General features: G+C 40.5%; 1 protein-coding gene across 2 annotated transcripts in view; it reads left to right on the top strand.

Moving 5' to 3' along the window:
• Positions 1-26636, top strand: part of TMEM117 (transmembrane protein 117) — a 221629-nt gene that overhangs the window by 2343 nt on the left and 192650 nt on the right. Inside the window, exons 1-2 of one of the 2 annotated variants that reach the window (XM_087764858.1) lie at positions 1202-1353; positions 3383-3687. In XM_087764858.1, the coding sequence (XP_087620984.1) occupies positions 3411-3687 (277 nt within the window). In that variant the 5' untranslated portion in view covers positions 1202-1353; positions 3383-3410. Of the gene's footprint in view, positions 1-1201; positions 1354-3382; positions 3688-26636 lie in introns of those variants that run through there. The other variant, XM_087764857.1, reaches the window with a different exon arrangement.

Here is a 26636-nt window from a genome sequence, read left to right on the forward strand (position 1 = left end):
TCTGGTTGTGCTGGTCTTTCACAACAGGACTCGCCTGAAGACCCTTCCACATTTCTCAGTGGACCTTGCCCACATTCCTCCATACCTTGGCCTGAAGCAGCCAAATGTATATCCGTGTTTGAAGTCTGATACCGTATTTAGTTACCTGCTCCCATGGGGTTACCTGACTTTTCACAACAATACATCGAGGCTGCGTCCAGCAACTTCAGGTTGGTTTCGCCTGTCTTCAGCAATGAGAAGAACTAGTACGTATTGCATTAAGACCCAGCCATAATGCAATGCCAAGAGCATCCTGTAAACGTTTTCCCGGGATGTCAGCAGTACCAGCACACTGGCACTAGGGACCACGTCCCACATAAAAAGGCTTTGGTTGACAATTCAGCTGAAGTGCAATGTCAACAACTCTGTCAGGCTGCACAGAGGCATTTTGCCCGACAGAGTGACAACACTGACTGCATACGCACCTTGGAGACTGGCCGTGGCCTCAAGATAGCCCCCTCCCATGTGAGCAAAACGGGTATCGACCGCCCTCCCCTCCCAAACATGAGGGCTTCCCTCAGTCTTCCTGAGTGAGCTGTTACTGCCAGCCCTGCGCTTTGGGGTAATACGCCTCCAGATTTGACCCCATATTTCCCGTATCTGTAATTTTCTACAGCTAATTTACTTAATACTGGAGTCTGACCGGTGGGAATTGAGTGTCGCTGCGGTTTCGTTCACCTCCCCTGGCTGGATAAGCCCCCGTGGCTCCCAGCCCACCATTTTCCAGCGGGAATAAAGACACCCGCGGGAATAGCGCGCACGTTTCGGGTCCTTGCCGGCAGGCTCCGGGGGAGCGACAGGCGGGGACAAGCGGGGACAGGCAGGGGCGCCGGGGGCGCCGGGACCCTGCCGCAGCGGCGCCGCCCGCTGCCGCCGCGGCTGCGGCACTGCCGGGGCCAGCGCGGCCCCGCTCCCTGCACCGGCGCTCGCCGGCTCCCGGGAGCGGAGCGGAGCGGAGCGGAGCGGAGCGGAGGGGAGGGGAGGGGAGGGGAGCGGAGGGGAGGGGAAGGGAGGGGCGGGGCACCGCCGCCGCCGCCGCCGCCGCCGCCGCCGCAGCCGCAGCCGCTCCCTCCCCGCGGCGGCCGGGGGGCGGGACGCCGCGGCAGCGGCAGCGCCAGCGCCGCTGTCAGCGCCCGAGGGGCCGGGGGGGCCCTGCCGGCGGCGGGCAGCTGCGGGGGGCTGCCGGCGCGCAGCGGTGCGGAGCGGCGCGGAGCGGAGCGGAGCGGGGCCGGCCGCTGCTGAGAGCCGCACCGCGGCAGGCGCGGAGCCGCGCCGCAGCAGCACCGCGCCCGCGGCGCCGGATCCCCCGTCGCGGTGAGTGGGGCGGGCGGCGGGCGGGCGGCGGGCAGCCCCGGCCCGGCGGCGCTGCGCGGGCCCGTGGCCCGGTGCCCCCCGGGGCGGCGGCGGCCGCAGCTGCGCGGGGTGACGCGGCCGCGGGTCCCCAGGTCTGCGCCGGGGGCAGGGGGAAATGGGCCGATTTAACAGGTTGCGATGGGCGCCTGGTGCGTGGCTTTGTCGGCACCCTCATCTTCGGCGTTGAGGTAGTCAGGAGCAGGCTTTTTATTAGCGATTTAGCACTGCTGCTATTTCAGATGTTGGCTTCTTAAGCTATAAAAGCTTCCTAGGAAGCTGCGTCTTCAGCTGGGTGTCTCATTTAAACTCTCGGGTATCCGGCAGCTGCCGAAAATGTCAGGACATAGAGTTGTTTATTTCCAGCCCCATTCCGGCTTTAAGATGGTTCAGACACATAAGGAGACACCAAAACTTTTCTTCCCGTTAGCGGGACGAAAGGAGAACAGAAAAGACCTCTGGGCATCCTTGTGGCTCTAAAGGTGGTTTAATTTCCCCAAAGTGGTATTTTCTTAGGCTGCGGGGCCAATGACCCTTGCTTTAAATCACTTTATTCATAACATTTTCAAAGGGCTTTCACTTCCTTGTGCCAACTTTTTAACTCTCTAATGTCGTTTTTTTTCGTTTTCATATGTAATTTATGCATAATGGGACATTATTAATTTTTATTATTTACTGAATGCATTGTCTGAATCTGCTGAGAGGTTCTTTTATCTTTTTGATTTAATGGGTACAGGATTCCTTGTAATTTTACAAATATAAATTGGATTATAGAATTAAATAATTTTGAAGGGACTACCTAAAGGGAGACATTGTAATTCAAGCTGTTTGTAAGTTTGCAAAGTGGTACTTAGTCAGAAGTCCAAGAAGGGATGAGTAATTGCTTGGGTTTTTTTAGGTCTTTTGCTGCAATTTGGGTTTTTTTTTTTTTTTTTTTTTTTTTCCTGCAGGGCATATGACATTTGCAAAAATCTGTACTGTTCAAATTAAGTACACTGTATCCTTCAAGGATCGTGCTGTAATAAACAAGCAATATTATTAGATACTCTTTTTTTTTTTTCTTTTCTTCCTACACTCTGTGTCCCTTGAATAACTGCGGTGTTCTGCAAGACAAAGGCCTTGTATCTTTGTGCATACAAAGTGCTTCAACAGGATGAAACAACTGATTTGTTGTCAATAAAAGAAAAAGAAATCAAATGGCATACAACTGAACCATTAACCGCGCTCAGTTGCATTTTTCCATAGCAGTACTTCATAAGTAGGCAAGCTTCGAAATACAATTTTTGTATTTGTACAAAACAGTCTGTGCTCGGGACACTCTTATTTTCCAGTTTTGAAAATATGCTTAATTATAGGTGTACTCCCTGAAGTCATTGAAAAGATTTCCACAGGCTTGCCTGACATGCAAAGATTAATTCTAGCAACTTTTCCATCATGTTATTCCTTCATATAAACACAAGTTTCTGATGTTGCTGGGGTATATGCTTGTAAGCTTCCTGGAGATGAGGCAGTAGCAGACCTCACTGGACTTACAGGCTTGTTCCATCCTTCTCCTATAAGGGGAAAGATTCAATTTAGGCGTAGCATGAACATTTGTGAAATCTGTGTTGTATTTTTTGGAACGTGGCTGGAAAGGCACTCTTGAGTTTCATGTAGCCTGTTGTGTTCGTACATGCTGTATTTTAGTGCCCCATTATGGATCTGTAATTTTAAAGAGATAGCGTAGAAATGTTTGAGACTGAAAATCCTGTGCTATAATGTATATATGTTTATTTGTTGTTTTTACATTGGAATGGGCAGAAATTTCATTTTTTCTCTGCCTGGATCTAACTGTATCTTTTGATTGAAACTTTCATAGCTAGTCAAGTCTGACGTGTTAAAAATTACTGATGACAGGATTACAGTGATTTGATTTTTGTAATGTGCAGGTATCTCCTGAGCTCTGAGAATTCTGGGTATGTATAACATTGTGCATTTGTGTCTTTACATACAGGCAAAGAACAGTTCTACAGTATCTGAGGATGGATAAAGACTTCCGCTACTACTTCCAGCACCCGTGGTCTCGCTTAGTTGTGGCTTACTTAGTGATCTTCTTTAACTTCTTAATATTTGCTGAGGACCCAGTATCTCACAGTCAGACAGAAGCCAATGTTATTGTTGTTGGTAATTGTTTCTCCTTTGTAACAAATAAATACCCTGAAGGAGGAGGCTGGAGATTTTTGAAGGTGTTTCTGTGGCTGCTTGCCATTCTCACAGGACTGATAGCTGGGAAATTTCTCTTCCATCAGCGCCTGTTTGGTAAGTTACATGATGCACCTACTGACTTCCTGATAATGGCTTTCTGACTTCTCCTTTTAGCTTTCTATCCATCGCAATTTTGTAAGCTTTGCTATTAATCGCTTCAGCTGTTTAGAGCTGTATAGAACTTAGTACATCAAAGCTTCCATCATCGTGGAAATTAATGCCATGTCTACTTATGTGAGCATAATTCACAATGATTTCAGTCAAAAAAGGCTAAAAGTAGTGAAAGCTGACATGTTTTAAATACTTGAGAGGTCAGTGATTTTCAATATTATGAAAATACTCCTTTGCATCTTCAGACCGATTTTTAAATCCTGTTATATAATTGTCGTGGTTTAACCCCCGTTGGCAACCAAGCATCACACAGCCGCTCACACAGCCGCTCACCCACCCTCCCTCCTGCCCCCGCAATGGGATGGGGGAGAGAATTGGAAAAAAAAAGTAAAACCCACAGGCTGTGGTAAAGACACTTTAATAGGACAGCAGAGGAAGAGAAAATAATAATGATAATGGTAAAACAATATGCAAAACAAGTGATGCACAATGCAGTTGTTCACCACCCGCTGACCGATGGCCAGTGGGTCCCTGAGCAGTGATCACTGCCCCCCGGCCAGCTCTCCCCAGTTTATATACTGAGCATGACGCCATACGGTATGGAATAGCCCTGTGGCCAGTCTGGGTCAGCTGTCCTGGCTGTGCCCCCTCCCAGCTTCTTGTGCACCTGGCAGAGCACGGGAAGCTGGAAAGTCCTTGACTGGTATAAACACTACTGAGCAACAACTAAAACATCAGTGTGTTATCAACATTATTCTCATCCTAAATCCAAACCACAGCGCCATACCAGCTACTAGTAAGAAAATTAACTCTATGCCAGCTGAAACCAGGACAAGAATTTTCTCAGCAATTTGCAGAAAAGGCATTGTTCCTTGGGGCGGCGACACTACATGTCTTGTCAAAACTCACGTAAGTGGAAGCAGAGGCTGTTCTTAGTATTAGCAGAGCTGTGCTGAAGACCTCCCACGTGAAAACAGGAATTCTAGAGAAGCAGGACTTGTCTGTCTCCTAGTACAAGAACGAGTCAGTGAAATGGAAGGGTAGGAAATGGAAAAAAAATGACAGTAAATGCTTTCGTACACAAGATGTGACTAAACTGGGGAACTTACTGCACGTGGACTGACTGAAAGGAATGGAATGACCCTGGGTTAAATTCTGAGACTGAGAACTTAGTGTAAATATATAGAGATACAAAATTGTCTATCATTGTCTTAACTGAGTCATGTAGTAAATGTAGAAAATGTTGCATCTGAGGGCTCAAGGCTGTCTCTAAGTATTAGAGGGAAGTAGTAATCATGGAAAAGGTTACTTCACTCCTGCCAGCTGCACTGTTCTTTGAAACATCTGATTCTAGGCATGTCATTGCCGGTCTAGATGGACTAGTCCTATATTCTTATATGGGTAGGACTGCAGGATGGATGGTTACAGGAACACCTCGAAGCACATGAGCGATAGGCCATTTCCTCAGTCTGTCTCATTCTATTAAAATAGAAAGAGAGCCACTATTGTTTCAATAAATCAAATGTAAAGCTGTTATGTCAAGGAATGAACAAGCAAAGCCACATCAAGAGACTTCTCTTAATACAGGCTTCTGTTGAAGCACTTCTTCTGAAAAATAGTTGAGCATCTTGTTGGCTACTTAGTGGACATTTTACCTTAGTGTAATAATAAACGTAAAATGTCCCCACCATAAAGAGGACATTTTACCTTAATTCCTGGGCTCTGGGGCATGCACTGTCACAATAATGTTTTCCACTCTGGCTTCCACAGTTGAGGAATGATTTTGTCAAATTGGAGAAGATTAGGGAAAAATAATGAAACTGATGATAAAATTGGAAAATAAGCCCTACAGTGAGAGGATTGAGACGATAAAGGAAAGATTAGAGGGCGACTTGCTCAAATTTGACTTGAAGGACAGAACCTTCAGTCCAGCAAATGTATTGCAAGGTCCAGTGCTTGGAAGTGGCAAATAGCCAGCACTTCTTTTTTTTAACTGAAAAGCTAGACAGTCAGTGGAACAAGTTGTTACAGGATGCGGCTTCATCAAGACGTGAATTTTTCTTTTTAGGAATATGTTCTAGTCTGACTACTGAGTAATTCTCTGCTTTCTATCTAGGTAGGTTATGATGATAATTCTTTCTGGACTTGTAAGTGTATATCCTAGATAGGACGTAGCTTAACATAAATTTCAAAGTGGCTTGAATCAGCATTACTGCCAAAAGGAGAAGGTTTGCCCAGCCTTCAGTGTCTGCTGCGTTGTGCTTTTGTGCAGTTGCTCAGTGAAACAGGATAGGGAACTTACCCACATTAGCAGTACCCATCTTTAATTTCTGTGAGGATCACGTCTCTGATCATACCGATGTTTGTGACAGCCCAAAGAAGAGATCATCATTGGGAGGAAACTAACAGGCAAGAGATTCCTGCCGCTGATGGCAGTGCTGGCTTTTTAAAACACTGGGTATTTACAGTTATGGTCTGGGCGAGCAGTATAAATGTAGATACACTCTGATCTGAGGCTAGTTGCTGCATGTTGAGTTTCATGGCAATTTGAGCCAATGTAGATCTGCCACAGTCCCACCCTCCCAGCCCCAGCCACATTGTTCTGGTGCCTCCCTCGAGCCAGCGCTGCTGTTGATGTCATGGAGCAGCCAGCCAGCTAAGGCAGCTGATCCCATGGAAAAACCGGTTGCTTCTGCTGTTGTCTACAGCAGCTCCTTGAACTGATGCGGTGGCTTGGGTGCCAACGCTGATGCAACGGCCAGGGTCTGTGCAGCCAAGATAGCCGGGGGCAACGGCAGCCCTACCTTGTGTTGGCTCGAGTGCTGTGGGACTGCACCCACACAGTGTGTCAGTGGAAATATGCTGTTGCTTGTGATACACTGCGAGCAGATGGCAGTCTGTGTGACTGAGGATCTGGCTGTATCGCTGATTGATGTGGCCATGCTAGCTGTAAACTAGCTAGTGTGGATAGCGATCGCATTGATGAGATGATGATGTGGGTTTACAGCTTGAGTGTATCGCTGGGTCTCCAGAAGATTTGTACAGCCCATGCTGAAATCTTTCCTGCCAGTTATTTGCCACTGTTTTAATGTCTTTGCTGCCTGGAAATCCCTCCTTTTATTGAGATCCTCATTGAGTACGCCCTCTGGATCTTCTGGCATCAAGCATTTAATGATTTCACCCCTTTATTGTTTTTAATTTCCCTAGTCTGTCTTTTTAAGTAGCTGCTGCTTCTGTAATTTTTTTCTATTTAATCCTTTTTTTATCATGTATAATAGCTTGGAACCATTCTATTTATTTATTTTTCTCTGATAAGCTCTGTTCGTAGAGGAAATTGTGCCTGGTTGTTTCTTGTGGCCTGTGTATAACTTCCTGCAGTCAGGAAACCAAATAGCACCAGTCAATCTTCCCCTATCAGATCTTGGCTCACAGTGTATGCTGCAAATTGAAATTGAGAAGGATTAGTCTGCACATCTCACTTTAGATGAAGAGGAGTGGAAAGGATTTTCTTTATCTATGCCCTTCCTGTTCTTTTGTCCCTTGTCTTACTGCTGAGTTTGCATATGAATTAGAAAAATAGTGTAGCTAGAACTACATCGTCGTTATCATCGGTGACAGACACTGTCAGGTAGCCATGACTGTCATGAACTATAAAAATAATAGAAATAACTTCAAGCACGTTATGTTCCTAAAAGCGGAAGGAGAAGGGTGCTGGAAACAATATTTAGGCTTCATCTCTCTGAGTTCATAGAGAGATAAGGGAGTAGGTAAACTATATTGCTGAGAAGTAGAGATCTTGACTAGAGAACATGGTGGGATGTTTTCCTTTGATAATATTCATTGCAGCCTTTGAACAGTGACCTCTTCGGGGACTTCTTCAAGACACTGCTCATGACTTAAAACAAGATGAGAAAACAATTACATTTCTTGCACTTCAGTCAAGAAATAACTTATTTCATTTGATAAATGTCTCCTGTGATAAATATTTCCGAGGAAAACAGCCTTTATCTAGTACATTCTTTATATCTTTATGGCATATGGTCAGAATAAACGGAAATTTAAAATTGCCTTTTGGCTGTTATCCACTATATTCTTTTGATTCATCACTAAGCATATCTTCTATTTGGTTAGGTATTGTGTTCTGACATGTTTTTTATTTTGCGATGGAAAATGAAAGGTCATAGATGAATATTGGAAGTTTGGGGAAACGTAAAATAAGGACGTATACCTCTGTTATTTTTTGTTCTGCATGAGAGAGTTACTTGAGACGGGGAAAGGTGGTATCTTTGCACTTACTTAGAGATTTTTTGATTTATTTTCTGCTTTATTAAAAACAGAAAGAGCTTACAAATTGACCCCATTTGATGACACTATGCATTCAGAAAATGCATTCAAATCTTAACTCCTGACTTAAAAGAAATTCCTGAATAAGCTCTTGCACATTTTTCATATTGCTTTGGGGCACTGTCTGGAAAGTAACACAGTGTTTAGTGTGTAGAAGGTGTGTATTTTAATAGGCACCTTTTCAGCATATGCATAGTTGCAGTTCTGTGCTCCAACCTCAGGCCCAAATTCTGAGTTCAGAGGGAGTTTTTTTGGCCCAAATTGCAGGCTGTGCATATTGTATCAATGTATAAAACTGATCTATCATGTAAATTTAAAATCATCTTTCATTTGAACAGACTTTTAGCAGTATGGATAAATGGGCAGTATATTTGGAAAAAAATAATATCTTAATTTTTTCAGTCCAGCATCTTCACTTTGACTGCATATTGAATACATCAGTTTTTTAAAACATGCTTACTATAAAATGTGTATGTTTCTACCTGCCCATTTTTCTGATTGTAAGTGATTATAAAGATGTATTAAAATCCGATTAAAAGCCTGTGATTACAGAGACTGGATTTTATTCAATTGCCTATGACTGTGCCTAGATTTATATTTGTAAGTTCCTTTCTATATCATGTGGATAGAAACTGAATACTTAATATGTTATAACAAATTATGGAAAACAAGATATATATAACTAAAGCCATATTTCTTAAAACAGGGGAATTGTCATACTACTGCAAGCAAATCAGAGCAGTTGAATAAATGTTGAATTTAATGGGTTGCTCTCTTACAAATGTTCACAGTAGGCAGTTTATTTAGAATTAAATGATAATCTGAGCTTCATAGACACTGGAATGAATAAATGAAGCAGTCATTATAGGAATTGCACTGAGCTGTGGGTACACAGTAATGTTGCAAATTTTTTAATGGACAGTAGTGCTATGCTGGGAGCAATTTTGGGATAGACAGTTTCAAACAAAACACCCACTGATGACCCGTTGTCTGAAAGCATTACTCTCTGTCAAACATCTTATCTGGAAGGCTCTAAAAGATACTGCAAACCTATTATAAACAGACTCTTCAGTGTCTGCTTTTATGCTGAAAGTTAAAGTGTATATCAACTGAAGCAATGAACATACGCAGGTTGCAAGAGGAAATTACGCAGAATGGGATTTAGTCAGGATGATAATGCACTACATGTGAGAAAAGTGAATCTGTTAACAGACATAGGATAAATTCATACAATAGTACGTATATGATTAATTAGTATCCTGATATATTAAGGGTCATGTTAGTGTAAAATCTGGGCTGTGGTATTGCTGCTAGTGTTGCTGTGGCGTATGACTTTCATAGCGGTGCTTGCACAATAGCTAATGAGCCAAACGTGATCTGTTTTGTAAAAAAAAAAAAAAAAGATGTGATAAGACTCTTGCATGGCTGTTTTTTAGCCAGACTGTTTCCCATTCTTGTTTGATAGTAGTTATATGAACAGTTATGCCACCATCTGTAGGAACAAATGATGGGTGTATGGCAATACTTGCATCAAATTCTAACCTGATTGATAGAGCATATTCTTTTCTGTTGTCAGGTCTGTATCTTACATTACAATAAGATCTGTCACTTAATACCCAGCAACTTTGTTCCTGCTTTTTCTTTTCCATTGATGACTTCAGCCTAATAGAAAGCAACTAATGTGATAGCTGGTAAAAAAATACTGTCTTCCAGAGCCTGTTCAGTATGAATTTCAATAACAATGATCAAGTTAATGCTGTTGAAGGCATTCAAGGTCTACTGTGATTGCTTTGCAGTCGATTCACCTCTTTTGTCTCCAGTAAAATGTTGAAGCAATACAATAAGATTATTTTGGTCCTATAAAATGTGTGCCAAGGGGCCAATCTAACAGTTTGCTAATAATAACGCACAAATTACTGTGAGCAAGCATTTTTGAGATCCAGAATCCTCAACAAAAAAAACATAAAAAGGGAGAAGCTCACAGCCAGCCACTGAATGAGTGCAGGCTCATCAGATTCCAGCTCTGGGGCATTGCCAGTAGTTTAAAATAAACTTCACATCATTCATGAGGGAGACCACAAGTGACCTTTGAAATATAAATGAAAAGCATGCAAGTGACCTCCTAATTTCTTCTTCTACTCTTGTATTTTTAGAGGAGCTGTAACATTTTACTTCTTCCTCTCGTCAGGCTCAATGAGAAGACTGCCATCATTTGCTCTTAGCGTTAGTTGTGGAATCAGTCTGATACCATATTACCTCTGGGTAGTAAATTATAGAGCTTAATTGGAGAGGTACAGGCAGTAGCTACAAAAAGATTAATCTTTCTTCGGTGAAAGCTTTGATTCTACTGGAAGCTCATCTCCCATTCCCCAAGCAGCAGCATGAGACTGCGAGAAGAGCTACATGTGTCAGATTATCTGTAATGGGAAGGCTCTAGAGAATATTTAGTATCCAGTGACTGAAAACTAAAAATAAGTTCATTGCTACTTAATATTGATATGTCAACTCTGTGTTTTGATCTTTTTGACGTGACTTTCACATTTTTCTTTCCATTTGAGACTGGGAGTGAGTTTGGAATGATGCCTGCCACTTACAGGAATAATGTCTCTGTTCCCCGATTTCCAGAAATAGAAGTGAGTTTATTCCTAGCAGGAGCAGCCTGATGAGCATAGTACAGATGCAGCCTAGTGCAGGGGCAAATTTCTTCTGTCCTTATTCCATACAGCAAGGAGACGGAGAGGGTGTTAGTGTGGAACATCACCTCGCCGTGTGCCCGATGGAGAGCCCCAAGGACAACATGATCTCCATGGTCATGCTGTGCCCTTTCAAAGATCCCCTTGGGCTGTCAGAGTGGCATGAAGGTCCTTCACGTACCAGACAGCATTTCTCTTTGTGTGACCCTGCTGGGACTCCAAATGTGTGACTACTTTATGAAGTTACATATTTACTTTTTAAAAAAAAAAACAAAATGAAAAAAACCCAACATTCTGGGCTTTAAAAAAAATTGAATATGTTCTCAGGATTTAAGAACTATTTAGCAAATAGTAAGTGTGGTTTATACATTTCTTAAAGATATTTTGCATGTGGCACAATTAAAAAACTTGTAAATGTACTGACTAGCCGGGGTGGCTTTTAGGGGGAGGGATCAGTAATTGTTCCCTATGAGACAGGTAGGGCGGTAACACAGTATTTCTAAATGTGATTCCTGAGACAGACGAGGCACATAACCTCATTTCAGATGCTAGCAAACAGTTTTCTGCTTTCTTTTTTCTCTCTTTTCATCAGAAGGGGCAGTACGCCATTCCCCACTGGGTAGCCCCTGCCAGGGGACGGCAGGAACAGCAGAGACTTTTCTGCTTTGAGGATTCAGACTCTCCCTGGTGCCTCCAGGTGGGAAAGGAGTCTCCCAGGGGCAGCCTGGGCCTCTGGGTAGAGATAGATAGCAGCAGAGCCTCAGGGCAAGGTGAACTGAGGCAAGAACAGTAAATGTTGAGTAACTCATTGTAAGAAGCAATGATCTTGTGAAGCTTTTACAAACAAATGACTTTTCATCCAAATTTTCTCAAAGCTTGGTTCAGATAAAACATAATAATTTCCTTTGCTTTCTACGTAAGGTGAAATATTCTTACCCATCTACCATGTTTCACTCCAGAGACAGCTGCATTTCAGTCCTAAGCAGAGTCAATTCCGCCATATATTACCTAACTAACTTTTAGGAACACTTTGACATTTAATCCACAAATAGCCCTCACTTGTTGTTGCCCAGTCACCAGCATGGTATGGTTCTTTGGTGCCATTATGCCTCGTTAGAACCGACTTGCATAGTTATGGAGCCGCCCAATCTCTGCAGCACAGCATAAGAGCAGATGACTACATAGGTGTTTGGGAGCAAGACTCTCTTGAAATTTTCAAGTAAAAATGCTGATGGTAATTTAATTATGGTTATGATGGTATTTTAATGATGACGATGGTAAGTAGAAAAACAATAGGTGTTTTCCTGTGTGATATAAATGTCCAAAAACATTTAAAATGTTTAAAGTGATGTTCTCCCTGAACCTCAGCAAAGCAGGTATTTAAGATTTCTGAGATTACATAACCAAACATGAATTAAAAATTGCAGGCAACAATCATGTTTTCATGTTTTCCACATTGCCTTATCTGCCTATTCCACTTCTAATATAGTAACTTCTGCCTTTTCCTTTGTCTTATGCATCTATCAGTTACCTAGAATGATAAAAATTAATATCTTTTGCATATTCAAATTGACCATTGAATAAATTATGGCAAAGTAGCTGATTTAGATGTCATTATCACCTCTGTATTTTTGTGATTTATAAGGTTTCAGAACATTGCAGACTTTGTGGGTTAAACCAGTGATGCTTCTGGCTCAGTATCTGACAGTAGCCCACTGTGGATGCTAAGATAAAGTATAGGAATAGGAAAGACTGTACTGCTAACTCCCAGAATAGTTTCTCAGCCTCCAACAATTTGTTCAGAATTCAAACAAAAATATGCCTATTTTTAGATGCCTTTGACAGTCATTCTGAAGACAAATAATAAAGGTAGTAGTTAGCAGTAGTCTTTGTTCCTGCCTACCTGTTACTAAGAAGCAAGTCCTCAAATTTTCGCATGTACTCATAAACCCCCAAATTTACCAAGTCCTTCATCCTCCTACTTCTGTAAGGATACTGGGAAACTTGCTGGTTTTGGCCATTTGTCTGAAGTCCAGAGAAACTGAAAATTTAAAAACAGTTAGTTGAAAAGAGGCAGAATCTTCTGCTGAGGTCGTCCTGTCTTTTAAATTGCCTTGAGTTCATCTTTCATCTGCAACACTGGGGTGTGATCTTTTAAAGTGGACAGCTGCTTAGGGCTTTGTAGGCTCATTTATGCAGATACTAAATAATGTTTTCTGTTTCTGGGACACTGATGCAATGTGTGTCTACTAAGAAGCACACTTTCATTTGATACTAAAGCAAAGAAGAAACTAAATCTGTACAAGATTCAGTCAAAGTCAAACATACTAAACAAATAATGAAAATGAGATTATGGCAGAGGGGGCATAAAGAGATAAGGCAGGATCGAGGAAAATGTTCCTAGATAGTCACAGAAACAACAATATTTAATTTTAGTTTACCTGAGAGGAAGGGAACAAGGGCTAAAGTTTGAGAGATCCCAGCTTTAATTAACAACCAAGCACAAATATCCTAGAGCTCTTGCTAATCTGTGGTCCTAGATATAAGTGACAAAAAATATGGATCTTAATTCACTCTTGACAGTGTAATGTGTTGGAATTTCATGAGGTATAGGAAGTGAAGAAGAAACTAAAAACTAGTATTTTATGTGGAGCTTCTGTGGAGTTCCTGATCAGCTACTGAAGACAAGACTTTTCCCTGGCACAGTTACCCCATTTGCTGCAGAGCACAGGCTCTTCACTCACCTTCTCCTCTGGGTAGTGCCCTGGAAATCAGATTGACACCTGATATAATTACATTACAAGACAAAAATCAAGAGTAGTTCTCGTGTTACTTACATTGAGGTATGTTCAATCTAAGTATATATTCCATCCCTATTTTTCATTTTTATAGTTACAAACCTTATCCGTCGAGAGACATGCCATGAAGCCGTCTCACACATCTTGTTGAGGGAAGGAGGTTAAGCCTGTTCTAGCCATTTCCTTGGTGTGACGTATCATGGAAAGGTGGAGTCCTTCAAAGGCCGCTTCCTCAGAGATGGAAGAGCACGTGTATTCCTAAGTATGTCAGTGTCACTAAGGTGTCTTTGGCACTATGAAAGGCACTATTCATTTTGTGACTGAATAATTCATATTATTTGAAATTGAACGCCTTTATAACTAGACCTCTCAAGGAGTCTCCGTGGATATTTTGTGACCATTGTAAATGCCTCAAGACAAAATTTATGGTTATTTTTCAATACATACAAGATGTATTGAATGTAGTCTAACAAGATATTCCTAAAATAACTACTACTTCAAAATGAGTGAAGACATTTTTTATTCTGTTGAAGAGGTTTGAATTCCTTACTCTGAGAGGGAAAGAATCTTCCTCTGAAAGAGCTGGAAATGTTCAGCAGCAAAACTGAGAAGGTGCCCCATAAACTCAAGGAAACAAGTGCCGTGTACTGTTTGCTGTGCCTGTTTCTTGTTAAGACACTAGCATCTCAAGGTGGAGAGCTCTTTGGCTATTTGAAGATTAAGATGCTGCACACTATGGTGCTGCACATAAAACATTCTGGACCTGAAAGCTGCATCATTGACATGCCTTTATTATTTCTCTTTGTCTTAGATCTTGAACTGTATAAGTTGTTGTCCATCTAAAAGTTGGACAGAAGCACCTTTAGCGGTGGAATCGTTTTCTGTAGCATTATCAGATTTCCCAGGGAACAGCCTGTTGCCATATTAACATATAGAGATGGATGGAAAAGGCTTTCTTCCCCAACAGTTCACCAACACCTTTCACCTTTGATGATTTCAATTTTGATCATGCAGACCTGTCTTCTGAATCAAACTCTCTTTGAATAGCCTCTAAGCTTAGTTTGCTGCTTGCAGAGTGCTCCAGTGGAGGGTTATGCTGTGCTTGCTTCCCTTGTGATACTGAAATTTGGGAAAGGCCATGTGCATGTCTCCTCACCAGCAGGAAGCTTCTCCCTGGGGGCTGACCTTAGTTTTTAATGGTTTAAACTGTTTGAACTGCATGGGGACTTTCTTCCTTTACCTTCTCTCAGTGAAAATGGCCTTTCTAGGGACTGTTGTCTAAGCTAAAAGAGCTGACGAAATCCAGGCTCTCAAAGTATGCCCAGACATTGCATTCCTTAGCGGTCACTTTTAGACTTTGTCCAAAGTCAGAATCTCACCTTAGCCCATCAGTCCATCCTCATTCACCCTTTTTGTTTCCCAATTCTCACCAAAATCTTACCTAATCCCAGATGACATAAAACTTAAAACTCTTCAGACATTGTACAGGCTGAAGTTTTTTATTAGAAAAACTGCAGTTATTTCAGCTCTCAGTTAAGGTTTTTATTGTATATGTGAAGAGCTTACAGAGGCAGCCTGTGTGTACCCAGAGGTTATCAGAATGCCTTTCTGGGTGTCAAACTAAATCTTAACTTGTTTGAGGCTCATATAAGGTTGTGTATGAAATATGAATTATTGATTTCCAGGTGCGATTTGATGTCCTGATATTGTTGGGGTGGAATTGGTGTAGATCATATGTTTATGTTTGTGTGGTTGTCTTATAGTTTTTTTTTATATTGGACTCTCCTTTTGCCTTCAGACGTCAGACAAGCGTGCAAATGTCTCTCTAGGGATGCATTCTGCCCTAAGTTACTCCAGGAATGTGTTTTTCCTAACCTGACAGAAACTGTGGCTCTTTACAATGCATCAGCTCAACCATGGTTTCCATGCCTCACCTTCCAGCAAAACTAACTGCTCAGCTGGGATTCAGTTTTATCAAGAAAATGAGTGATGACAGATCTGTTATTCTCATGCTGTGGTAATGGCTATGGCATATGAGGTCCTGCTGTTATATAACAGGAGTGGTTGTTGCAATTACAGTCTGTGTAAACAACTGGCCAGAACCACAGTTATCAGAGGAAAATTAGCTTTGAGAAGCAATTCAGACAGGAATAATTATCTTTCAACAGAGGAGCACCTTCTAGTGGTATTGAATGAATATGGCAGCTAGTTAAACAGTGAGTTTCTCTAAATAAGGAGAAGTAAATATGCTAGGTGAAGAATAGTAATGAATATTTCTGTATGCTATTTTTGTGATTAAATTGATAATTAATTTAAAAACAAACCTGAGTAGGGAAAGCATATATTTGAAAAAAATGCAACATTTTTCAATTACAGCCCCCCCCCCCCAACCTATTAGCTTACTAGCTTTTTATGCACTTACCATTAAATAGTATTTTTGTGTGTTCTACTGTGGAACATACCCACCCTTTGGCTTTTTTTAGTGATGAAGATTTCGTTTCATTATGTGTCTGATTTAGCTCCAAAGGAAATTTGTTATGGAACTGTTATTTTGTCCAAAGTTTCACTGATTGTTAACACAGTTTCTCCATCCAGTTTATTTCTAGTGAAGACATATTTCTTAGTATAGTATTTGCCACGGTTACTTACTTTTGCAAATAACATAGTATCAAATGACTTAAAATTAAATTTTTCCAAAGTTGCTACTAAATACAGTAGATATGGTGGTTTAGCTGATATTGTGGATTTCTACTCTTTCAATTTGTATGTACCAAATAATCCTTTTTGGACACCATTATACAGTGTACAGAATAAAAATGAATAATGCGCTATTTCTAGAAAGGCAAATTAGGATTAATGAGCAATGCCTAATATTATATCATTGCAGGAGGTTTGTTTTGTGCATTAGTGAAAGCTGTCTGTATGAAACAGATATTCATACTCAGATTTTCATTGGGTTCCTTTGAATTTTGCAACTGCGTGAAAAAATGTCAAATATCTAAAGTTCGACTTGCAGGTGGTTAAAAGAAGACAAAACTTTAGTTCCACTTTGTAGTTCTGTAGACATAATCCTTTGTTATCAAAGTAGAGAACTTGACCTTTTTTCTTGAAGAACTTTTTCAGCATCTGGAAACTTGAGCCCAAAGTTGAAATAGGTCTTGCAAACGTTTTAACCAGTGAAAGCTCATTCCATATCACTTGCTTTGGGTGTGCCATTATGAAATAGAGTTGTTGAAATAACGACTATTTTTGCATCCTCTATCCCGTGGTAGGGGGGCAAAGGGGTGGTAAGACAACTGGGAACCTGGGGCCAACTGAATGGAGTTGGGGCTTTGTCTAGTGCTTCTGTAACAGTGGGCATAAAATTCTGCAAAATATTGGAAGTGCCACGCAGTCACTTGTTAGAAGTACAACTGCCTAACCCTTAGCTGGTTTGAGTCTGGTAGAATAATAATCAGCTTCCCTGAAGTAAGATCTATGCTTCTTGCAGCACATACTAATATTGATATAGGGCTTGATCAACTGATTTTATCCCTTGTTGGTGCTCAGACAAGTGTCTGTCTGGACACATACACAGATGCTAGTTGAGAATTATATAGCTCATGAAACAATAGTTTTCACCAAGTCTGAAAACTCTCAGAACTAAGTGCGTGCCCCCATATTTCACTGTAGGCTAGACAGCCGTCTTGGTTGTCATTGGAATATACTTTCTCTTGGTCCCACAACATCAATTCTCGACTCGTCTTGTGCATTTGAAATGCAAACATGCTCTGTAACCCCTGGGGTGTCCGTCTGTGAGATTTAGTGACAGTGTCCAAAATAGACAGCATAGTTGCAAATATTTATCGAAGACAAGAAATAAGACAAGAGCCATTCTTAATCTGCACATACTGAAATTAAATCAGAAAGCTGTCTCTGGTCTGCATACTTTACACCTCCAATTAGAACTGGAGAGAGGGAACCTCCTGTGTGGGAGCTCTTATCCATAGAGGGGGTCTAGACAAAAAATAGTGTACTCTGCTCTTGACCAGGAGGGAGTCTAGCTCATTTGTTTTTTTGTGTTTTTTTGTTTTGTTTTGGGTTTTTTTGGGTTTTTTTGTTTTTTCTGTTTGTTTGTTTTTGTTTTTGTTTTAATTAAAATGAGCATTGTTTCACTTCCCTTGATACACAGTTTCTTTTTGTTACAACAGCTGCTCTCTCCTGTATTTGACTGACGAAGTGACTACTTTTTTGCATCAAGAAAATGTAAATCTCTTTTTTTCTCATGTTCTCTGCCAGTCTTTGATGGCTCAGCATGCACGCTTAGTTGTGACCCTTACATTCCCCTCACTGAGTCGCACAGGCAGCGTTGCTTGCCTTAGTCCCATAGAAAATCTCTGGCAAAGCTCGTGGTCAAATCTAAATCTCTTTTGAGTTCCAGTTCAGCACTGGGGTTAGTTGTGGGTGGCTGTTTTCTGTCAACCTCCGCTGCATGTGTTGTTTGATAGAAAGGGGCATTGCTCATTCAAATCATGCTCAAGGTTTATTATGCATATTTGCTATTATTTAAATATATTATTTAAACATATTAAACTATTTACATGTAAACATATTAAACTATGCTTATATTTTTATATGTTTATACTAAAATCAAGTTTGTAATTTTCTGCGCCACAATACTGCATTTTGGACCACTTACTGCAATGACCATTTGTAAACCTGTAGATGCTGCTAGATGGATGAGGGTGAAATCTGCTTTGTTTTCTGACTCAAAAAATGCTTTATAAATGTTTATTTAAAAAGGCTGCTTGATAGATGCGTTGTAAGCAACTCCACTTATTGTTAAAAAGAAGCTTGCAAATCAGTTTCAGTGCAGTTTCAGGAGAAAAGAACAAACTTTGAATAAAAAATTGAAATAATTATTTTGACAAGTCATTACAGAGTATCACTGAACTGGTATTGAAAAACAGAGATTACTGCACTGCGCTTCAGAGTTCAACATCAACATTATATGGGATACAAATACTGCTATGTTTCTTTTACCTACTGTAAAATTTGGATTCCAGTGCATTCAAAGAAGAAAATGTAGTTTCTATTAGGCGCTACAGATAAGATGATGAAACATTGTAGCTCTAAAATGCGAAAAAGGAGGAGAATCTTGAAATTACTTTTAGAGGTCTGACAGTTAAAAAAAAGGTTTCTTAAAAATGCTAAAAATTCTTAAAGAATAAAGAGTGCAAAAATATAATTAATACTTACATGCTCTCTAGCCAACTTTTCTTTCGTTATGCAGTAAGGGTATCTAAAGAGAGGAAATTTTTTATCACATTCATTTTATAACCTGGCATACAGTCACATAGAATTAAAAAATCTATACCTCAAGAACAAGCGTGTTAGCATTTTCTATTGCTAACGCAGGTTTTTAAGTTGCTTCCCTACTACAAAATGTTCTAAAACATTACTGGAAATCAATATCTATTTTTACAGGTTTCCTTTTAACTGCATCAGCACAATTGTCTAAACCTGAAGTAATAACATCAGTAAGAGTAAAGTCTATAATTAAAATTGTATGTTAAATCGGTATAATGGAAATTGACAGATGCAGAAAAATTCTGAATTAGGTCTGCCCACATGCTGTAATTCTGGCATAGCTTTAAGTCTTCCCCTATTGTCTGCTTTTCCAGCTTTTTCACAACAGCAGCTCGAGGTATTGCATCTGGGTAATAGTCGTACCATTAATGTAAAGGAAAGAGGGAGATGTGGTGCCTTTGTGAATCCCCTGCAACGGTCGGTACGGCAGATGGCACTGCCCATTACCACCCCGCTCTCCATTGCCTTCGGGCAATGAAAAGGAAATGTCAGCCCTTTCCTTGCAGTTTTGCTGCTCTTATTTTTTTGATAAAAGGTGAATGTGTATTCTTATGAACATTTGTATTTCTGTTCTTTTTTCTTTGAGAAATAGCAAGCAGTCTTTAAAGACTATGTGGCATTTCGGAGGAAGGCAGAGTGCTATGTTTCGCCTGCATTTGCTCACCTGCAGTTTCTAGTTCACGACAGGCCCTTGAGACCACCCAAATCGGGAAAGACAGGCTGCACAAGAAGCCTGATGGAAAGATGTCTGGCTACTGATGTCGATCTTCTGACCGACATTGGCTGGACTGGTGGGAAAGCGGAGATGTAGGTTCCTGTTGCCCTAGCACACGATGTACTTTGTGAGGACACCGCTTTTCTAGCTAGGTCAGTAGCTAAGACCTTGAATATGTACGTTTTGTGACATTAGGCTGCATTTTACCTTAGACTGCAAAAGCTGAGAACTGCAGTGCTCACTGATTAAGGTTCACCTTTCCCAGCCAGAGGAAGCCTCATCCATGCTGAGTCATGTGAAGAGGAAGGGACTGAGCTGGTAAGTGGTAAGTTGGGAGAAGGCCCGAAAAGAGAGCATGGGGGGCTATAGAGGTGGTAGGTCCCTGCATGGGGGTCAGCACATCCCATCACCTCTGGCTGCGGGCTCCAGGCACAGCACGGGGAGACTTGGCAGCCCTGAGACTTGGATGTGTCTCTGAGGCAGGAGCAGAGAAGCTACATTTCTCTGTGAGGTGGATGGGTGGACTTAGCCACATTACCTATCTCTGCCGTGGTTCCTCCAGCTGTAGAATCAGTCTAGGCATATTTTTTCTTCTTCCTAAAGAGCTTTGGCTTCCACATATGAAAGCAGTGTACAGAGGTGAAGTATTTTAACTGCCTCGTGGTAGTTTGTCATAGCTTTTTGCTAAGTGGGGTGTTTCTGAGGCATGGAAAAGAAAAACTTTGATATCAGAATACATTCATTTATGTATATTGAAGAGAAAACCAAACTTTCAGGAACGTTTGAACATTTTTATTTAAAAAAGGTAAGCTCATGTCTTAATAAGTGTGAAAATTTCAGGTAATCTGTGAGATAAAAGTATTACAAAGGCAAATGGAGAACAGTGGATACATAAGGGTGGTTTTCCTCAGAAAGCAGCTTTGGGACATCTGTAGCAAAATGTACCTCTTCAACTTAGAGGTTTTTGTTTTAACAATTTATGCTTACAAAACAATGCTGAATTGACAGTAATAAATGAGAAGGTTGTTTCTCTGACCACAGTTGAGCACATACATAAACAGTCAAATCTTTCAGGCCCTGGTCTATTTTCTATTTATCTGGTATATTACAAAGACGTCCATCACTGTACTATCTGAGAATCTAGATATTGGTACATGAAAGCTACCCATACCTTGCAGTCAGTTTTATAGGCTGATACATGACAACATTCAATAATGTGTTCAAACTCAGTATAACAGTTGGGCATTTGAGTGGATACCATGTCCTCAGCTTTAATCCAAACAAAGATCTGTGAGAAACCAGTATTGCAACATACTTGTCATAGTAGAGGATGTTGACTGTGGCTCTTAGCTGTTCGGTTTATTGTCCGCTTATTGTAGCAAAATGGAATGAACTTATTTAATTTTATTTGTTTATGTCATTCTATCCGGAGAATATTATAATAAAACATTTTAGGAGCATGTATTTTCAAATAAAAATATGACCAAGTAAATATGAACAGATGTCTTGCGCCTTTTAACTTTTATTTTGTAGAAAACCTTTGATTTCAGTCAGGACAACATTAACATTAGTTCAGCCTAGTTGAACAAAAACGCTTTTAAAAAGTGTGTTTAATTGATTATAGAATCACTTATGAACAGGCAAACAAATGTCTAGAAGCCTTGTCAGCTACTAGAGTGTATTCACAGCTGAGTATCATGAGGAACATGAATAGCTGACAGTAAGAGAGGGAAGGATTTTCCATGAGTTTTGTGACCTGAAGATGATTTTTAAAGATTACGCGGTGCCTTTAGACTCAGCCCAGCACAAGGCATGTTGTGCGAGATGCTCAGGCTGGGAGAACAGATGACAGAAGCACTGTGACACATATACTTTTCGTAGGAATGCCCAGTCTTCTTTTTTCCCTTCTGTTCTTCATTATTCGGGGTTGGTTGGGAGTAATCTTTTCAGAAGCATAAGGTGGTTTCTTTGCTTTTCCTTCCCCTTTTTCTCATACGTGTGCGAGTACCTCAGGACCTCTGTTATAGATGGCTGTATTGATAGAAAATTAATGAGCTTTATAAGATCGTGTGGACCATGTAGGATTGCATCCAGTTACTGAAACAGACACAGAGGCAAGGATTTACTTTTGTAACACAGTTTATGCCATATTTTTCTTTCAGTGGGACACAAAAAGGAGCAATGCAGAAAAATGGGTTTTACTAGAGTTTCAGAGTCCGAACAGTTTGCCCCTTGTTCTGCAGGTGAGCCCAGAACAGTGAACCGAGGAGCTAGGAGACCCACCTTACTCAGTCCTACATAAGTGAACTGAGGGAGTGTCCAGCTTGCTCCTGCTTGTCCCCAGGAAAGAGTTTAGAGCAGGACTGCCATCCATGCTGCCTATGTCTCTTGGTCATATTCTTGGTCATCAGGGAGGATCAAAGGATACGCAGCAGAAATCAGTATCATCTTGATACATACTGTTTCATGACAATTTTTATCTTCTGAGTTGGCTGAGATCTGGATTCTCCTCTGGAAAAGCAGGTCCCTGCCTGTTTGCTTCCCCGGTCCTTCCCTGGTCACTGGCACAGTGCAGTAAGCGCTCCATGACACTCTCCCAGGCCCATGATGGGTGTTGCTGGCATTTCTCCATCATGTGTGCCCTGGACCATGCAGCTCTTTGGTAGGGTGATGCTGACAGAAACTAAAAAGCATCTCATTTTGCATCTTTCTCTGTGAGATACTGCATAGTTCAGTCACACTGAGAATATAAAGGTCATTCTTGTTCAGTTAAATGTGTTTTATGTTGTGACTACCTGACCAGAATGAAATTTTTCCCTAGTTTTTTTTTTTTTTTGAGTCAGACTCTCGCATTGACTTTAAAGCATTTCCTTACTGTTGTCCTAGTTCTTCTTTTTACATGCTGAAACACAGGCAGAGGGACCCTAGGCTTTGCTTGAGAATCTCTGCAATCCACATTAATGCTGCTTGCAAAAGACATTGCACAGGCGTTGTGGAAGGGTTATTTGTGATCCTTTAAATTATTGTATTTGTCTTGAGCTCATTGGAGGCTTTCAATCCAATCTTTAATTGAAATTAGAAATTTTTTCTTGCCAACTTTGGGTACTTGTGAGCATAGGCTGCATTTATAGGTGTTATAAAGGCAGCACTTCAAGAGGAAAAAATTCCAATTTTTTCCAAAATCAAGAAGTGACTTTGATAATGTTTTTCACAGTTTCTTCTGAACTGAATGCTTCTTTCCTCATTAACAACAAAAGACCATTCTAATGATACCTGCTTAAGATGTAACAGTAACATTAACATCTATGTAGTAGATACTATGCAGTGAGAATAAAGTGGTCTGTCTGAACAGAAAAACAACTGTTTTGCTATTAAAAATCACTACAAAATTTAGAGAAGGTGCTGGTCTAAGTCATTGTTTCCTCTCCTGAAAAAGCTCAAATACTAGAAGTCTGGGCAGGTAAAACCTGAGAATCTCTGCTTCCCAGAGGTGTGAAGTTATCTTTTCTAGCCCAGGACTGCAGTGAGTTTTTATGTTTAATTTTGTGTCCAGAAAAGTGTATTTTGATTTCATATTGAATTTTACCCAGCCTGAACACAGACAAATTAACTTGCTGAAAGCAATACTGAGGTGGAGAAGGGAGAAAGAAATGGTGTATCTGTACCTTTAAAGATAAATTGAAAGATAAAAATGACAAGTGTTTGATTTTAGAAATAGCTTACTGTTTACAATCTTGCATGCAATCGGTGAGGGCAATATACTCATCTATCCCAGAGCTTCACACTTATCTCTCCTATCGTTTTCCATGCTGAGATCATCTTTGTCACTAAATGGCATTGATGTTCTTTCTGTATCAGTCTGAGATATAAGTGTATATTATAGTAGGTAATTGCTGATGGGTGCCCGTTCATGGATTAACAAGCTCTCTTTCTTAAGGAAGACAATGCATTGTTAATAACCCTGTTATGTTGCCAATAGACAATTCATGCATAAAAAAAAGGTAAATATTTTTCTTTTAAAATAAGATAAAATTAAGGATTAAGAAGTCATCAAAGGAAAAAAGCAGCACTTACAGTGAGGTGAGTACATAACTCCCCTAAACAGAATATAGGTGTGCAATTTTGCTGTGAGATCCCGTGAGATTGCTAGTACATCCGAACACATGTAAAGTGTTTCAGATTATCAGGACCTGGTTCTTCATTTCATGTCACCATTATAGACAATTAAAAAAAACATTGTTCTAGATATTATATGTACATATACATTTACTCAATACAACTGAAACATAAACCAAGGAAGATTTAATACCAATGTAGAATAGAATTATTTTTACATAGAGACACGTGAGGACAAAATTATATTAAAACTATGGAAATTAAAGAATTAAGACACTGTACAAAGTGTATGAAAAAGTACTTTGTCATAGTAACTTCTGAAAATAAAGTTTATGTGCTCACTGGTATATGGGCTTTTATAATTAACAAGGTAGTGTGTGAGACTTGGCAAGAAAGCAGGTCAGCAGGTGGTTGAGGATGGAATGTGATTATTTTGCCCATACAGTGTGTTGAGAGAACACATATTTAGCGACTCTTGAAGGTGGATGTTCTTTGATGACTATACATTGTGCTGTTTTAATTATTAAAGTGCGCTGTAGACTAATTACCTTAGACTCCTGAAACTGTGATGCTAAGACCCTGAATAAACAGGAGAAGAAGCACTCCTGTGTAGCAGCGTCTCTTACTCTTGCAGCCCAGCCACCTCTGTATTTCAGAACTTTTCCTGTGCACGCTTCTCCCTGTTGATGAGTTTAGGGTTCATGGCAGAACGACACGCTCCCCTGAAGCAGAACAGTTATGAGAAACAGCTGTAATTGCCCAGGGTTTGGGGGGCACCACCAGTATGCCCTGCCTATTGGTTTGGAACCACTGCTGCCTGGGGAAAGACTTAAAGCTCTTCAATCCGTGCTCATTTGCTTCATGAGCAGATCCACTGTGGCTCTGAATATCCTTAGGGACCTTATCTTATTATTTATTTTCTGTTTGTTTGTTTTTGGAAATGTGCTGCACTTACCTGGGGTAATGAGAGTCCACTGGCAGTGTCAGTGGAACTTCAGTGCAAGCAGCATTAAAATGAAGTACTTCTAGAAAGCCTCTCTGCAAGTGCTCAAGAAGTTCAGCCATAAGCATCATGACTGTTACTGATGGCACAGTCCAGTCAGAGCAGTGCTTACAAACACATGAAAAAATAATTAACAGAAACTATGTGAAGGCTCCTCAACACTGTGTGCTCTTAATCTTACTGTATTTTTCTGGCCAAGAATTGAAGTAGCTACTTAGAACTTTTCTTCATTGTTCATTCCATACCACATGTACATACAGGTAAGAAGAGCTATTTCACAATAGATTAAGGTATATTTATGACAAGAATATTTCAAATGCCAATTCTGTAAAGCTAGGAGTTGCTAGTGTTTCTTTTCTAGTAGATGTACACATTAAGTTTTACTCTGCATTGCTGTCTATTCTTGCTTACTCAAGAGATTGCTATACAATACAGGAGACCAAATTTTAAATGGGTCTGACGACACAAAGCCAAATGGGCAGTGGGAGATGCATGTCTTTGTAGACTGGTGTTTAAGTCATTGTTCTTGGGGACAGAGTGATGTCCCTTACTCTTCCTGTCAGACAACAGCAGCACTGGCATTTGGGATGACATTTTATACTTTTAATTCTTTGATAGAATGTCTTATTTGCTACCGTAAAAATGATTGGGTCAAGGCAACTATTGATGCTGCAGATGATCTCTGTGACTTTATAAATGGCACTTAACATGCTTATGTTCCCACAGGGTGGTTGACAATTAATTCTGTAAATTAGTATCACCATCATCATGACATGATAAGGTATGAAAGAAACAGCAAATACAGTCATAGCGGCTGAAATCAGTAACAGAGGTCTAACAAGTCTGTTCCTTCTTTGCTGACGTTTACTGAGTTGTAGTAATGCTTTGAGAGTCAACATATAGCATGTAAAGATGACTGTTACTGGAATTAGGAATCTCAGTACAATCTTGGAGAGTGTGAATGGCACTGCAAATTGTAAAGGTTCTTCAGTGGCATCCAGGGAATACCTGAGGTCGTGTTGCTGTCTTCCAGCTGCAACTGTGTAGTACATCTCCGGCATTGATGCAATCACTATGAAGATCCATACTGCAATGGTACAAAACACAGCCTTTCCTTTGTCCCACCATATTAATGAAGTGATAGGATGGACAGCACCTACATATCTGTCAAAACTGATGAGTGACAGGAAATAGACACTTCCATAGATATTAATACTAAAAAATAGTTTTATGATCTGATAAAATGCTTGACTGGAACAGACGTCTGGCTTATGGAGACTATAATATACTGAAAAGGGTGCCATGAGAGTCCAAGTAAAGTCACACAGTGCCAAATTAAAGAGAAATATGGTATTAGTAGTCCATGTCTTCATGCCGTACACATAATGTCGTAGCGCAAGCATATTGCCTAGAAATCCTGCTAGTAAAGTGAAAAGGCAAACCAGAATCAGCAAATAACAGTACCACTCCAGCTTAGGATTTCTGTTGCAAATGAAAACAGTGCATGTACCATTCATCATCTTTCCATGGAGTATGCCTGCAGGGAAAAGAGAGACCAACAGCTTTTAAAATAAAAATTGAATGAGATGTATTGAATTTAAAATTCAAAACTTTAAAGTTAAATCCAGTATGTTTGGACTGGCAAAAGAATTCAGAATACGGTATGATGTACAAGCTGTCCTCTAGCTGAAAAAAATGTAAATTCCAAATAGGTAGCACTTAAAGCTTACTCTACAACACTAGCGCATGCAGATCTTCATGAACCTTTATCCAAACCTTTATATTCTTTCCTCTGTAATGTTTACTGTAGCGTATGATAGATGAGAGAAAAAAACCACGCACTCTCAATAGCAGCAGCGTCCCCTTGCCCACTA

This window comes from Nipponia nippon, unplaced genomic scaffold (genome assembly GCF_047370975.1).
Source record: "Nipponia nippon isolate SJK-2023a ecotype South Korea unplaced genomic scaffold, ASM4737097v1 scaffold_3, whole genome shotgun sequence".
In the NCBI taxonomy this organism is placed as follows: domain Eukaryota; kingdom Metazoa; phylum Chordata; class Aves; order Pelecaniformes; family Threskiornithidae; genus Nipponia; species Nipponia nippon.